The sequence below is a fragment of the Artemia franciscana genome, chromosome 4, assembly GCF_032884065.1.
Source record: "Artemia franciscana chromosome 4, ASM3288406v1, whole genome shotgun sequence".
In the NCBI taxonomy this organism is placed as follows: Eukaryota; Metazoa; Arthropoda; class Branchiopoda; order Anostraca; family Artemiidae; genus Artemia; species Artemia franciscana.
Window position 1 is genome coordinate 53,466,989 of NC_088866.1, and position 14,216 is coordinate 53,481,204.

The 14,216-nt window shown below is 35.1% G+C and overlaps 1 protein-coding gene across 1 annotated transcript in view; it reads left to right on the forward strand.

Annotated features, from left to right (window-relative positions):
• Positions 1 to 14,216, forward strand: part of LOC136026589 (protein bicaudal D-like) — a 71,440-nt gene that overhangs the window by 42,597 nt on the left and 14,627 nt on the right. Inside the window, exons 5-9 of the mRNA XM_065703300.1 lie at positions 1,935 to 2,072; positions 5,338 to 5,437; positions 8,541 to 8,728; positions 11,247 to 11,417; positions 13,256 to 13,447. Coding sequence (XP_065559372.1) covers positions 1,935 to 2,072; positions 5,338 to 5,437; positions 8,541 to 8,728; positions 11,247 to 11,417; positions 13,256 to 13,447 — 789 coding nt within the window. The remainder of the gene's footprint in view (positions 1 to 1,934; positions 2,073 to 5,337; positions 5,438 to 8,540; positions 8,729 to 11,246; positions 11,418 to 13,255; positions 13,448 to 14,216) is intronic.

Genomic DNA, 14,216 nt, shown 5'->3' on the forward strand with positions numbered 1-14,216 from the left:
GGCAATCAGATTAAATTTTCAGGGAATGTTGAAGCGAGTCCTGAACTAAATCAAAATAATGTGCATGCAGGCTGTTAAGGGCGTACTCAAGAATGGCTTAGGCCATCAAATTAAAAAAAATTTGTGGAATGGTAAGGGGGCTGATCAATTGACGCAAAGGCAATATCTACATACTACTTCTACTACTACGACAACTATTATTTTTACTGCAACTACTGCCAAGGCTAAACGTATTAATATTAGAATGTATATTAAGGAGAAGTTGAACTAAATCAAAACATACTATGTGCATACAGGTTCTCAAACGGGCGTATTAGCAATAGCTTAGGGACGGCCAGAGGATATCGTGTTGGAACCTTCAGGGCATGATGAGAGGGATATTGAACTGATCAAACGCCAAAATGTGCACAATACTACTGCTACTGATTTTACTAATACTACATTTTCCACCACAACTAATAAGGCTAAGGGCATTAAGATAAAAATTTCAAGTATTATTGATTGGGAAGTTAAACAGGATCAAAACAAACTATGTGCCGGCAGGTTTCCAAAAGGACTTGTCAGTAATATCATGGGAACGGCTTAAGAGTATTCAGTTCAAACCTACAGGGCATGTTTTGGGGGATGTTCAACTAACCAAAAGGCAATATTTGCATACTGCTAGAACTGCTACTCCTAGTACTACTACAGCTAGGGTTTTTAATGGGGAAATACACTATGTCATGAGGTTGTTAAAAGGGCTTATAATCAATATTTCAGGAAGAGCCTAGAATATCAATCTGAAACTTTCAGGGCACAGGCGTATTTGCAATAACCCAGAAACGACTTAGAGTATCATGATGAAACTCTCTGGCCATGTTGAGGGCGATGTTGAACTGTTTAAAAGGGGTTTCGTGCATACTACTATCAACACTTCTACTATTCATTATTACTAAGACTAAGAGTATTAAGATAAAACTTTCAGATACTGTCTAGGGGGATAATAAACGAATGAGAACACACTATGTACAATAATAATATAACAATACGCTGTCAAAAGAGTGTATTATCAGTATTCCAGGAACAGATTAAGGAATTTTGTTAAAACATTCAGGACATTTTGAGAGCTAAGTTCAGTAACTATCTCATTGGCTTTTTTCCAAAAATCTTTGGCTTTTAATCCACAGATTCAAATCAATCTGCAAGCTATAATCATGGGGGGGGATAAGCGAGAAACTGTGTGGTTAACGGTAGTCGTTTGAGTGTCCACAGATTTTTATTTAATTGAGATTAGAAAGAAAGGCATTGACAATGTGTGGTGAACATCAGAGTATTTAGCTCGTCTAAAAGAGCCTCGAAAAGGATCTGCAAATCAGGCTGGAACTCGAACCAATGGAGGAACTGAGAACTTGTGTTTTGTAGCTGATTTCTATGCTGTTCAAAAGGGGCTTGCGGTTACTCATCTCAAAGAATTGAAATACAAGAAAAACAAAAGTTTATTGGCTGATGAACGTGTATCTACCCTATGTTCAATTTACACTTTGATTGACCGAAGTCGTCTCGTCTGATGGTCTATCACAGATGTGGAGGTTGTATTTTCTCCACAATTATAAGTGCATACAAGTTTAACACTATGGGGGAGGGGTGTCAGGATTTCTGTGCGGGTGGGGGGAGGGTTAAGATATGAAAAAATAAAATTTAAGCCTAATAATTAGTATATTCAGAGAGGTCCGTGGCATAATCTTAAGTGGGGAGGTCCTTTGTATAATATGTCCCCAAAAATGTTTTTACCTGTTGAGGTTCTAGTGATTTTTTTTCATAAAAATCTTATCGCTGCCTTGTTGACGGTACTTTTTTGTAAATTCGGTTAATATGCAATCTGTATTTTTTTGTAAATTCGGTTAATATGCAATCTGATCCTATGCAGAATGTTATAATTTCGCTTATAAATCTAGGTTGATTTCGAAAGCGCCAAGCATGAAATCCGTCGTCTTAATGAAGAAGTGGAATTACTACAGCAGCACCTGAAAGAGGTGGAACATCTTCGGATTTTAGCTGAACGTCAAATGGAAGAGGCTCTTGGTGCACTTCAGGTAGTTCTCTTCTTTCTTTCTCTCTTTTTTTCTCACTCCCTTTTTTTCTTGTTCCCTCTATTTTCTCCTCTATCAATGTGAAGTCTATCACATTGCCTGTGTTATTTCATATTAATGTTTATTTTGAGGGAATAGTCTTGTGATCGGACCCAGTTGAGAATTAATCAAATGCTTTCTAGGTTAAAGTCTTAAATAACGTAAAAATTTTACCTAAAACTCTTCTGAATAGTTCAAGTGCCTTTTTTTTTATGTATTTATGCCTAAGGCATCTACGCCAATGTATCCAAGGCCAAAAAAGCTGAACAAATTGTGATGTATCTTCTAGTTTTTTTTTTTCGTTTTTTTTTTATTGAATTAGTTCTCAGAAGAAGTTTTGTGAAGGTGGATGGGGGGGATGTTTTGATGGAAAATCATCTGTTTTAATGTCTTTTTTGAGCGATAAAAGAAATCCGATTGCACCATAGGGACATTTTCTCTCATTGTTTTCTGAAAACAAGACATACAGTCACATGGTGGTGGTTTTTGTCCCTAAGCAGAGAACTCCATTCCATATAAAATGAAGTATTTTTACGTGTTTTAATTTTAATGTATTAAATTAAATACTGCAAAACCATACCTGCATACGAGTTGCATGTACCCCCCCCCCCTCCAGTGAAATTCGAAATATTGAGTTTGGAACCATGCAGTGTGGTTCTTTCTGGCAAAGATTCAGCGAAGCCATCTCTTGTTTTAAGAGATGTATTAACCTTCTCTCGTAATTTAATGGATCTGCCGGAATATTTCGAGGAGGAGGATGTAAGTCAGTGTGCTGCTTTTGTGGAACAACAACCTCCGAACGGGCTGCTCGTTTTCACTGTTCCAGATGGTGTGGATTATATACGGTCAATCCTCCTGCATGTAATGAAGTATGCACTGTTCTTTCTCTTAATACTGATCATAGTTTTCCGTCAAAGAAATGGTTGTGAAAAAATGTGGTAAAAATGTTGTCAGTTTAAAAAATACCGACCATCATGTGGAGCCCTTTACCTATCCAATGTTTTATTCACATAGAGCGTAAGGATGGACGGTTGATATTCCACTTCAAACACCTTATTCAAGTTGTTAGCATCTAACATGATTGGAATTAACGAGATATTGTATCGCTTTTCGACCTGAATACGTCAAAAGCCTTTATCTGCAAGCTGTAACACCCTGCTGTAACCCTGTGTCGAATATGTTTTATTGCTTTTCATTTCGATGGAAGACGATCGCACGTATTGCGTAAAACTCAACCAGAAAACAATCATTGCCGGCAACTACGTATGGGTTGCGTGACTTATCAACGACTAAGCTTCGGAACAGATTGTAGTTTTGGCGAAAAAACATTACTGCTGTCATCATCCACCTGATCAGCACACTACCATGCTTAACATTTCGAAGATGCCGTAGCTATTGCTCATTGTCTAGGACCATCAGATTTATTTTTGATTATGACTTGCTAGCCTGATTAGCCTGAAATTAAAGAAGCAGCACATATTACATCTAAGATGGACCAGGCGGTACCGGTAAAGCATTTGTGTATAAAACTTCGTATCATAGTTTGTGTGGGGAAAGATTGCAAAGTAAAATATATGGCTCTTTACTGAAATTGCATCGACTTTATTACCTTTTGGACAAACAACACACAAGACATTTGGCCTGGTTCAAACAAAGCTTTAGAATTACTAAGTGGAAGTCTTTGACGAATCACAGATATTACCCAAGTATGGTTTACAAAATATTGGTCACTTGTTGCGGTGAGCCAAACTCAAAACATGCATTGACTGAAAAACGCTCAGTAATTAAACAAAAAAACAAGTTTTTTTTATCTTTATTGTTTTAAAAAGTAGAGTTGTGACAAAGAGTCAAACTTTAGCGTAAAGAGCGGGACATTGAGGAGGGCACAACCTCTTTCACATACGGAATAATTTCTATTCGTTTTAAGTTTTAATGTCGCTCCTTACTTTCAGTTTAAAAAAAAACTTGTTTATTTTTATTTAATCTCCGCGAAGACCCGCCCATTATCATAGCTAAAGTAGATAAAAGCAATTTTCTTTTTGTCATGGATACGACAGATTACGACACATTTTTTTTATTCACATCTAAATGACAATACTACATGTACAACTATTACCCACGATCATACTGATCAGTTTGGTAACAATATTATAAATAAATTTAAAAAATCTAAAAGAAAATGGTAAAATTACCACATGATTATACAATAAATTTTTCCCCTGTGGTAGCTTTTGTCCAAAATTTAATGGTCTACCAAAATTACATAAGCAAGGCATTCCCTTAAGGCCCATCGTAGCTTGTACGAAAGCCCCCGCCACCAATATTGGAAAATGGCTATGTACAGCCTTCAAACCTTGCTTTATTCTCAAAAATCACACATACGTAGTTCGATATATTTAGTCGAAAAACTCAAAAACGTAAGTATCTGCGAAAAAATAATTATAAGCAGTTTTGAAATTGTTTCCATGTATACAAATATTGAGGGAGTAGTATCTAATCAATTATTAGAAAATGAAATAAATAAAAATTATCATTTAATAGAAGTATCAGCAACAGGAATAGATTGCAAGGTCTTTATGACCTTGGTTAAACTCCATATCATAGCCACAAAATACTTTTTGAAGAATCCGCCATTATTAGTAACGGCGATTATTATTATTAGTAATTAGAAAAGCAATTGAAATCAGATTTAAGATTAATAACAATATTTCCTTAAAAAGGGATTTAGGGTGAATATTCACTAAATGCTCCCTACATAAATTTGATTAAAAACGATCTTACAAAAAAAAAAAAAAGTAGACATTAACGCAGAACCAGTTACAAAAAGACCTTTGAGGTTAGCTGCCAAAAAGGCAAGATTAGCAATAAAGACGTGTTTTAATTATTTTTCTTTCATTTCAATGAATTGCCTTGTTTCACTTCACTTTTTTTATCAGTCCTGGTTGAACTTCGCTGAAGTAAGGATGCTGGGACTGTTTAAAAAAAAATCCATTTTAGTTTTATTGGTCGTATGTTGTTTTAAGTCTTTTTTCTTTTATATATTTATATATTATATATTTATTATATATTATATTATATATTTTATATTTATATGTCTTGCCGAGGATGGTCCTTGGACATTGGGACAAAATATTCATTCAAATTGGAATACGACTGTCTTATGAAAAGATTTCCCTATTGTTCTCCTTGTTTTTAATGTTTGACTATAAGATTAATCTTTATGTTACAGGTCGAAAGAGAAGCAAAGTATCTACTAAAAAAAGACCTTGATGCCAGATTAACAAGTGAATCTATGTTCAATTTAAACAATTTGGCTTATACATTAAAAGGTAATTGGATTACATTTAAATATCAGTTATATTCTGCATCTCTTTAGTATAATAAATCATTTTTAACACTTTTAATTTAAAATAATAATAATAAGGTAAAAATAATAATAATAATAGGATTTTTTTTAATGTAACTTAAAATTAAAGAGAAAATACATAAATGAATTACAGAGTAAAACATTTTTTGATGATCAGTTCTTATTTGAGTCAAATAATTGTTGAATATTAATTGTAAAATCTTGGATTTGATTGTTATTATTAATGCTATATTTATACAATAATATGTATATTTGTTATAATACATATATATTATAATAAAATCTAATAATGCAATTGATTTTGGATGGCAGTGTCTCTAAATTTATGAAGACTGCAATATTTGCAGTCTTCTTTTAAAGACTACATCCGAGCTTAAGACTACATACTTAGCTTAAGACTACATACAGCTTAAGAATTAGCTTAAGAATACATACAAAGCTTAAGACTACATACTTTTCTAGTTTTTGCCAATAAATCTAGTACTGTAATTTAGACAAAGGTTGCGTTAAGAACGCAGCTTATACACTAGACATAACTACCCCAGATGTCATTTGCAATAAGTACCAAATACTTTTCTGTTCACTTTAATGTGCATACGTCTAAAAATAAGTCAAATACTTTCGATTAAAACGTGCATACGTTTTAATTGTCTTACGTCTAAAAATGGCAGAAAATGCCTCTTAGCATTGATTCGATGTCTTTTGCTGCTTACAAAGAGCACTATAAATTTTTTCTCTGTTTCAATAAACGGTCTTCTGATTTTCTAGTACTTCTGGTTTGAAACGATTACCCCATGGAAAAAAACAAAGAAGCGAACAAACACATATTCACGATCATCCTTCTCGAGAAACTCGATTCTAATGATTACCCTTGAGCTTTGTTGATGGTGATTGCTAATCGACCATTCCCTGTGTCGCCGTCGTCATTTATATATCCCCCTGTGCCCCCCGGCGTCCCCGTTGTAGTTGTGTCCCTGTGTCCCGGTCGTCATTTATATTCCCTGTGTCCCGGTCGTCATTTGTGTCCCGGTGTCCCAGTCTGTAATTTCTCTTTAAGTGTCCCGGTCGTCATTTATATTCCTTGTGTCCCGGTCGTCATTTGTGTCCCGGTGTCCCGGTCTGTATATACATTCGTTTTTGAATTGGTCTTTTTTTTTAGTTTTTAGTTTTTTACCTTTTTTTTTAGTTTTTTTAGTTATACCTCATGATTCTAATGATTGCCCTTGAGCTTTGTTGATGGTGATTGCTAATCGAACATTCCCTGTGTCCTCGTCGTCATTTATATATCCCCTGTGCCCCCCGGCGTCCCCGTTGTAGTTGTGTCCCTGTGTCCCGGTCGTCATTTATATTCCCTGTGTCCCGGTCTGTATATACATTCGTTTTTGAATTGGTATATGATGAAATAAATTTGTGGGTTTTTCATCTTTTTTTCTTTTTAGTTTTTTTTTTGGTTTTTACTTTTTTTTAGTTTTTTTAGTTTTTTTTCTTATTTCTTTTTAGTTTTTTTGTAGTTTTTACCTTTTTAGTTTTTTAATTTTTATTTTTTTAGTTTTGTTTTTCTCCTTTATTTTTCAGTTTTTTTTTCTTTTTCTTTTTTTAGTTTTTTTTAGCTTTTTTAGTTTTTTTATTAGTTTTATTTTTTTCTTTTTAGTTTTTTTTTTGTAGTTTTTACCTTTGTTTTGTTTTTTTAGTTTTTTTTTTACTTATGTCCTGGTCGTCATTTATATTCCCTGTGTCCCGGTCGTCATTTGTGTCCTGGTGCTTTGTTGATGGTGATTGCTAATCGAACATTCCTTGTGTCCCGGTCGCTTTCTCTTTGAGTGTCCCGGTCGTCATTTATATTCCCTATGTCCCGGTGTCCCGGTCGTCATTTGTGTCCCGATGTCCCGGTCTGTAATTTCGTCAGTCGATAAACATGACGTCACTCGACACACAGACAACTTATTTTTATATATATAGATTGCTGAAAGCCCTGTAGTGGGCTGCTTCTGCTTGGGTCGAACCCTGAATTCGCTATTGCAGCGCATAGATCAATCCCACTACGCCGCCACAGGAAGAATGTTCTTCTTGTTTGAATTATTATGGAGATGCTTTCGAATATTCCTTTTCCTGAAAATTCCGGACTTTGCAATTGGTTGCTGCAGCTGAGATCGAACTCTGGGTCCCGTATTATCAAGCAGAGATCAATCCCATAAAGCGTCATCACAGGACACAGGAAAATGTGCTTCCTTACACTTTTTTTTCTATACAGCTAAGCTTTGATAATGAATTTTACTAATGGCTGGACTAAGCTAAAAAAAAAAAAAAAAAAAAAAAAAAACTCGAATGAGCTGAGCCCAAACCGAGAGCCTAGCTAACTCTAGAACTGTCATGCACCGAATATGTAGTATGCACTTTTCACTTACGTTTGTGAAATTGAAAAATTGTAGTGTTCCACAAATTTTTTTTGCCATAAAATGAAAAAAGCCACTAAATTTAGCAAAGTGTCAAGTTTTCTCTCACTAACGACTCATTCTAGATTCACGGGATGCCTGTGGAGACGGGAATAGTACTCCTCCTACTGGGTAGAAGTAATCCTGGTACATGTCCTAAGCCTATTAGCATAAAAATATTTATAATCTTTGACGTCTTTTTTGTCTGGAACGCCAAGAAAAAACTAACCATGCTTAGGCTGGACCACGCAGGAGTCACTGAGGGGATCCATATGTAGAAGTAGCTAAATACTCAGGAGTAGGAGTAGCTACATATAGCCTATACTAAATAAGGAATGGTAAAATATATTTGTTTGGCCTTATTATGCTGTTACGTTATAGGCAGTCGTTTATAAGATTTGCCACTGGTGCACTAGGTGCAAATAGGTTTGTCACTGTCAGGTGTTTCATATCAGTTCTTGTATTTTTTTGGAGGGGTCATCATACAGTAAAATGATGGGGGATTATACAAAATAATACAAATTATTAAGGCCGAAGGAGGTGCAAGGTCGCTGAAACACGTGGGAGGAGTCAAAAATCGCCCAAATATTTTTGAACGTTTGTGTAATATGAACCTCATAATTTTCTTGACAGGTTTTGGCGATGGAAGCGATCTTGGCAGTGAAGGTGAAGATGATAGCTCAGCTTTGAAGCGAATAGAAGCAGATATCCTCAAATCTCAAAGTGCTGATGCAAATGGAGATCCACAGAAACATGTTGGAGATCTGTTTTCTGAAATACATCAAAATGAAATCCGAAATCTGGAGAAACAGCTTGAACAGGTATGTATTTGTCCTGTACGGGCGCAGTGGGTTTGGCCTTAGCTTATATGGGATCTAGAGATCGAACTTGCTGTAGCAACACACTGTAGGGCTGACGCAAAGACCTTAGTAGTCAAGAAGGGTCCTTGTTCCGATAACTTACCCATTACAGATGTGTAAAAAAATAGGATGAGGATAATCTGATAGGATGGTTAGAACAGGATGATAGTGTAAAGATGTAGCCACAGATTTGGCTCATTCCCAAAGATTAGAAACTAGAAAAGTCCCATATATGATGACAGACTGCAGTCATAAATTAACTTAGTCAGCGAGTGTGCCATTACCCCGCCGTGGTGGCGCAAGTCATGTTTCTAGCCTAATTTATGAGGAAGCCATGGACGCTCTTAAAGTTTTTCAGAAGAATATCGTTTGCGATGTTTTGACTTAAACAGAGCATCCCAAGAGAAAGACTGTAATTGCAACGGCTTTAGTTTCTTTTAGTTTCTATAGTTTCTATTCGTGTATCAACGTGTTAACACGTGTTTAGTGGACTTTTTTTCATGTTTTTCTTCAGTCAGATATTTGCATTACTGTACTCATGGTCTAGAATAATCCTTGAGAATTTAGGTTAAGCCGTGTTCAATAGATTAGGGCCGAATAAGGCCTCCAAGTGGAAAAAAGACTCCACGTTAAAATATCAATGGACAGGATATAGTGAACCATAAATTATGGCAAAAAAAAGGCCACCAAAGGCCGAAAGAAGCTATCTTAGAGGCAAATTCCAAAGGCTAGGGTAGGCTGAGATTATAAAAAATAAAACGTGCTAATATTATTTAGAAAATAGAAGCATTAAGAATAATGAACGTCACATGAAAGTCACAGATTATGGCCGAAGAAGCTCACCATAGAAGAAAGGCCCCCAGGAGCCGAAAGAGATTGGGAAAGGTTGAGATTATAAGAAATAAATCACATTTTATGCCTATTACAACGAATATTGCTGAAAAAGACCGCCAATGGCTGAAACACATTAATATAGAATGATATTGTAAAGGGTTGGGTAGAACAATATCATGAAGGGCCAGAGAAAGTCGATAAAGAAGGCCTTATGCTAAAAATTTGGGTGGATTGAGAATATAAAAATGCAACAGTATTTTTAGGATGCCTGAAAGGTGGCGAAAACAGGTGCTTTTGAGCCAGTGGAATAAAGTATCTGCTAGCGTCAGGTAACGTCTGACTCCGCCTGGCAGCTTCAAGTGCGTTTATTGCGCATGTGTTAAAAATTGCCTGCCAATTGAGTTCAAGATAATTTTTCGAAGCTATTTTGACTACATTTGAAGTTGACTCCACTAACCCAAAACTCCACTTTTGAATATGCTCGAACACCGTGGCCGTAATAAAAAAATTTAAGCAAATGATTTGTGTATTACATTCAAAACCGCCTATTTAAACCACTATATTATATTCATACAGTATACTTGTTGTATTTATTACCAGGATTTTAAATTTAAATGACTCCAGTGTGATTCACAATCTGGAGCAATATACGAGAAGGGGTTCCCCTCTGTATAGTTCTGATTTTGCCCTCTTATTTCGTCACATTATTGTCATTTTTTTCATTGGCCACAGCCCTATTCTTTTCGATAGTGAATGTTTGGTAATGGTGTATGGATAAGATGAGGGAAGTAAATACGAGTGTCCCCACCACTGATTAGTTTCTTTTTGCTCTGGCAGATCAGGCAGTAGGTATTGTGGCATGAATCTCGATTCAGTTTTGTAATTTCAATGAGAATTCCAGAAATGTGACTCGACTCAATAGATGGATCAAGCTGAATCATAGTTATCGAATGATGTCTGCGAATATCTCAATTGTACGCTTGATGATCATTTTTTGTTCAATAATATAAAGCCAATATAAATTAAAATGTCCTGAAAATACAAACAAGCAACTTTGAAAATCTTTCATCTTACTTAAGATAATATGTAAGTGTCCGTAACACCTATCCAATTACCTGAAATTACACGAGTTACTAGAACCAACCTTCTTCCGGAGTGCTTTTGAAATAAAGGGTCTGGTGAGTTTCAGATCGTCATAAGAGAGCGTGTCCTGTTCGTCTCGTTGCGAGGGATTAAGTTAAAACTCCTAGAAATTGATTTCTCTTGGGGAGGGGGTGCTATGCGACTTTCAATACTATGTCCAAATTAGTATAGGCTATTTTTTTTCTTACTTCAAGAAGCTTTTGTTATGGAATCGTAGCGTGCATCTGGAATATGCCCAGTTACAGATACTCTTTCGGATTTTTATTCACGCAGAGTTTTCGTTACCTCACAGATTAAACTAATTTGTAAATATATAATGCTTAAAAGGTAGACTTTACTCTTTACTGGGTTGAAAAATTTCAATGAATTCGTCTACTCCTAAATTTTTTCTGAAAATCTTCCGTATCGCAAACATCCACAAAACCCAGAGTACGGGAATGCAGAGTAATATCTATATAGTTTTTGGCTTAAAACAACCATATTTTTACATTTCTGTTATTAGGTTGAAGCTGAACGAGCTAACTTGGCTCAGCATCTCAAGGAGACAACAGACTTGTTAACACAAGATAGAGGAGACATGACTGGTCGATTGGTTCATCTAGCGAAATTAGAAGGACATCTAGCAGCAATGTCACAGATCTATGGTGTTTCTGAAACACCGGTTGTAACCATAGTAAGCTCTAATGTTTTTGATCCATAATGTTTAACATCCATTTATGTAATGTGTATATACTTATTTTCTACTTTTATATGCTGCTTTTTTTTATTTTTGTTAGCCGTTTTTTTTCTTCCCTATTTAGAATAATGACAAACATTTTGAAATAATCGTCTTAAGAGACATCTTACCGGTTCCAAGCTTTTGTGAAGATGTGTAAATCTTACTATATATCGAAGCCTCAAAATAACTTCAAATGCGTACTGAAAATACTCGATTGATCTCAGTCTCTGTATAGAGTACTAAATTATAATTGTCCGTTGATGATGATCGATTAGTAGGCAATTTGAATGTTCCAAAATATTCGTAAGTGTAACGTATGTGAGTAATTAGCGCTATATATGCAGACATATAGAGTGTATTCGGTTTTTATATTTGGTTTTTATGCTTGTTTTTACATTTAATAGAATGACTAGAGATGCATGTTTTGAGGAGCGAAAATCATTTAGATAGTTGTCTCAAACATATGTCTTTGTTTTAAAGATGTTGCAATAATGTACTATATCTTGCTAGATATTCAAGTCTTAAAAGAGGTTCCTACGTCAAATACTCGCTGAAACGGCTGTTTGAGACATTTTGGTTCCTGTATAGAAATCCAAATTTTAAATTGTTCCACTGACGTGGATCATCGAGTATAAAATCTAATAATCCGAATTTATAATTCGTAAGTCTTAAACTATTGTGAAATTAATGCAATATAAACCTTCATATAAGGTGTTTATAGGTAGTTTTATCTCGATTTTTACGGCACTTTGTAGAGTGGAGAAATCTGGATGAAACTAGGTGGAAAGAATAAGTACAAGTCCTAGATACTTGATTGACATAACCGGACTGAATCCACTCACTTTTGGGGAGTTAAAGGGGGTGTTAATTCGGAAAAATTAGAAAAATTGGGGTATTTCTAACTTAAGAACGGGTGACCGTTCGTGAGGTATTTTTAAATTTGATATTTAGAAGGAACTCATGTCTCAGAGCTCCTATTTTAAATCCCGACCAGATCTGGTGACATTGGGGGGGGGGAGTTGGAGAGGGAAACCGGAAATCTTGGAAAAAGCTTGGAGTGGAGAGATCGGGATGAAACTTGGTGGTAGAATAAGCAAATGACGTAGATACATGATTGAAGTAACCGGACTGGATCCACTCTCTTTGGGGGAGTTAAGAGGGGGGTCCAGTGCTTTGGCGAGTTCGGTACTTCTGGACGTGCTAGGACGATGCAAATTGGTAGGTGTGTCAGGGACCTGCACAAATTGACTTGCTAAAGTCGTTTCCCCCGATTTGACCATCTGGGGGGCCTGATGGGAGAGGAAATATTAGAAAAAATGTCGTATTTTTAAATTATGATTGATTGATCGGATCTTGATGAATTTTGATATTTAGAAGGACCTCTTGTCTCAGAGCTCTTATTTTAAATCCCGACCGGCATTAAGCCTCTGATTTTCCTTTTAAATTAATGTATTGATTCTTAGAATTTTGCCAGAGCTCATGCCATATGAGCTCTTGGCTCTTCCAACCTCGTCACAAGTGCCACATTAGCTCTTAGCTCTTGTTAAATATTGAATTTTGTTGATTTTATGAATCTTAATTTATCTATTTTTATTTTGTTTATTTTTATTTATGTTATTTATATATTTGTTTACCTGGCGAGGATTATCGAGCATAAAATATAAATAATCTGTAGTTATAAGTCCTAAATTAATGGAAAGTTAATGTAATATTAACATACATGTAATAACATGACTGTTCATAGATAGTTTTATTATAATTTTATTTATTGGTCACATTTGTTTTCATCTTAGGATAATGACAAGGGAACAGATCCATTGAAGCTTGAAAGTCTTTTAGACAAGTATCGACAAAAGCTGGCGCTATCCTCGAAAGAGGCTCATCAGGCTCAACTTGAAATCAAAGCAATGAAAGCTGCACTGAATGCCTCTGACCTTTCTGTTGATTCTCAAATCCAAGATGAATTCAACAATGTTAAAAGAAAGGTATGAATCTGCTTAATGTTCAATGTAATGAAGGATGAAAGATTGCCAAAGATCGTCCTTGTTGACCAACTATCTAGGGTCAAACGAAAAGCAGGTCGTCCCTGAATGGGGTGGAGGAGGTCGGGATGAAAGATGTGAAACAAATCGGAGCTTCTTGAGAGGGTTTAAAATGCTGGCTCTGAATAGATCGGGACGGTGGAGATATGTGTTTAGCTTGTTATTATTAGTAGTATATATTTAATGTTATATTGTACGATCTGGGTTTCTAACCAAAAATAATTAATTTTATATTTTATAGTGATCAGGATTTTTATTAGAGTTTAGCTTTAGTTTTCTAACACCGATACCTAATGTTGGAACTCTAATAATATTAATAAAATTGTCATATTCTATATTATTGAAATATATCTAATTTAACAATCTGTTTATCAGAGTACTCTACGTTAATCAGTAATAAGTTAGTCTTAATGCTGGCAGTAATTTATCTTAATAATAAACAATTAACATTTTACCAATTAATATTACAGGCAGTAATAATAATAATATTATTATCAGTAATAATTATTTACACTATCAGCAAATAATTTTATAAATTATTTTTATAGAATTTCTATAGCCAAAAAATTTCTTAATTAAGTAATAATACTTTAACGTTCTTCAAAGAATCTGCTTCGTTTTAATAGTGTTGTTCATAGGTTTATTATGAGTCCAGATAAGTTTCTGTGCCAGAAGGGGACTTGCACCCATCAATATCGGAAGATTTTTGTAG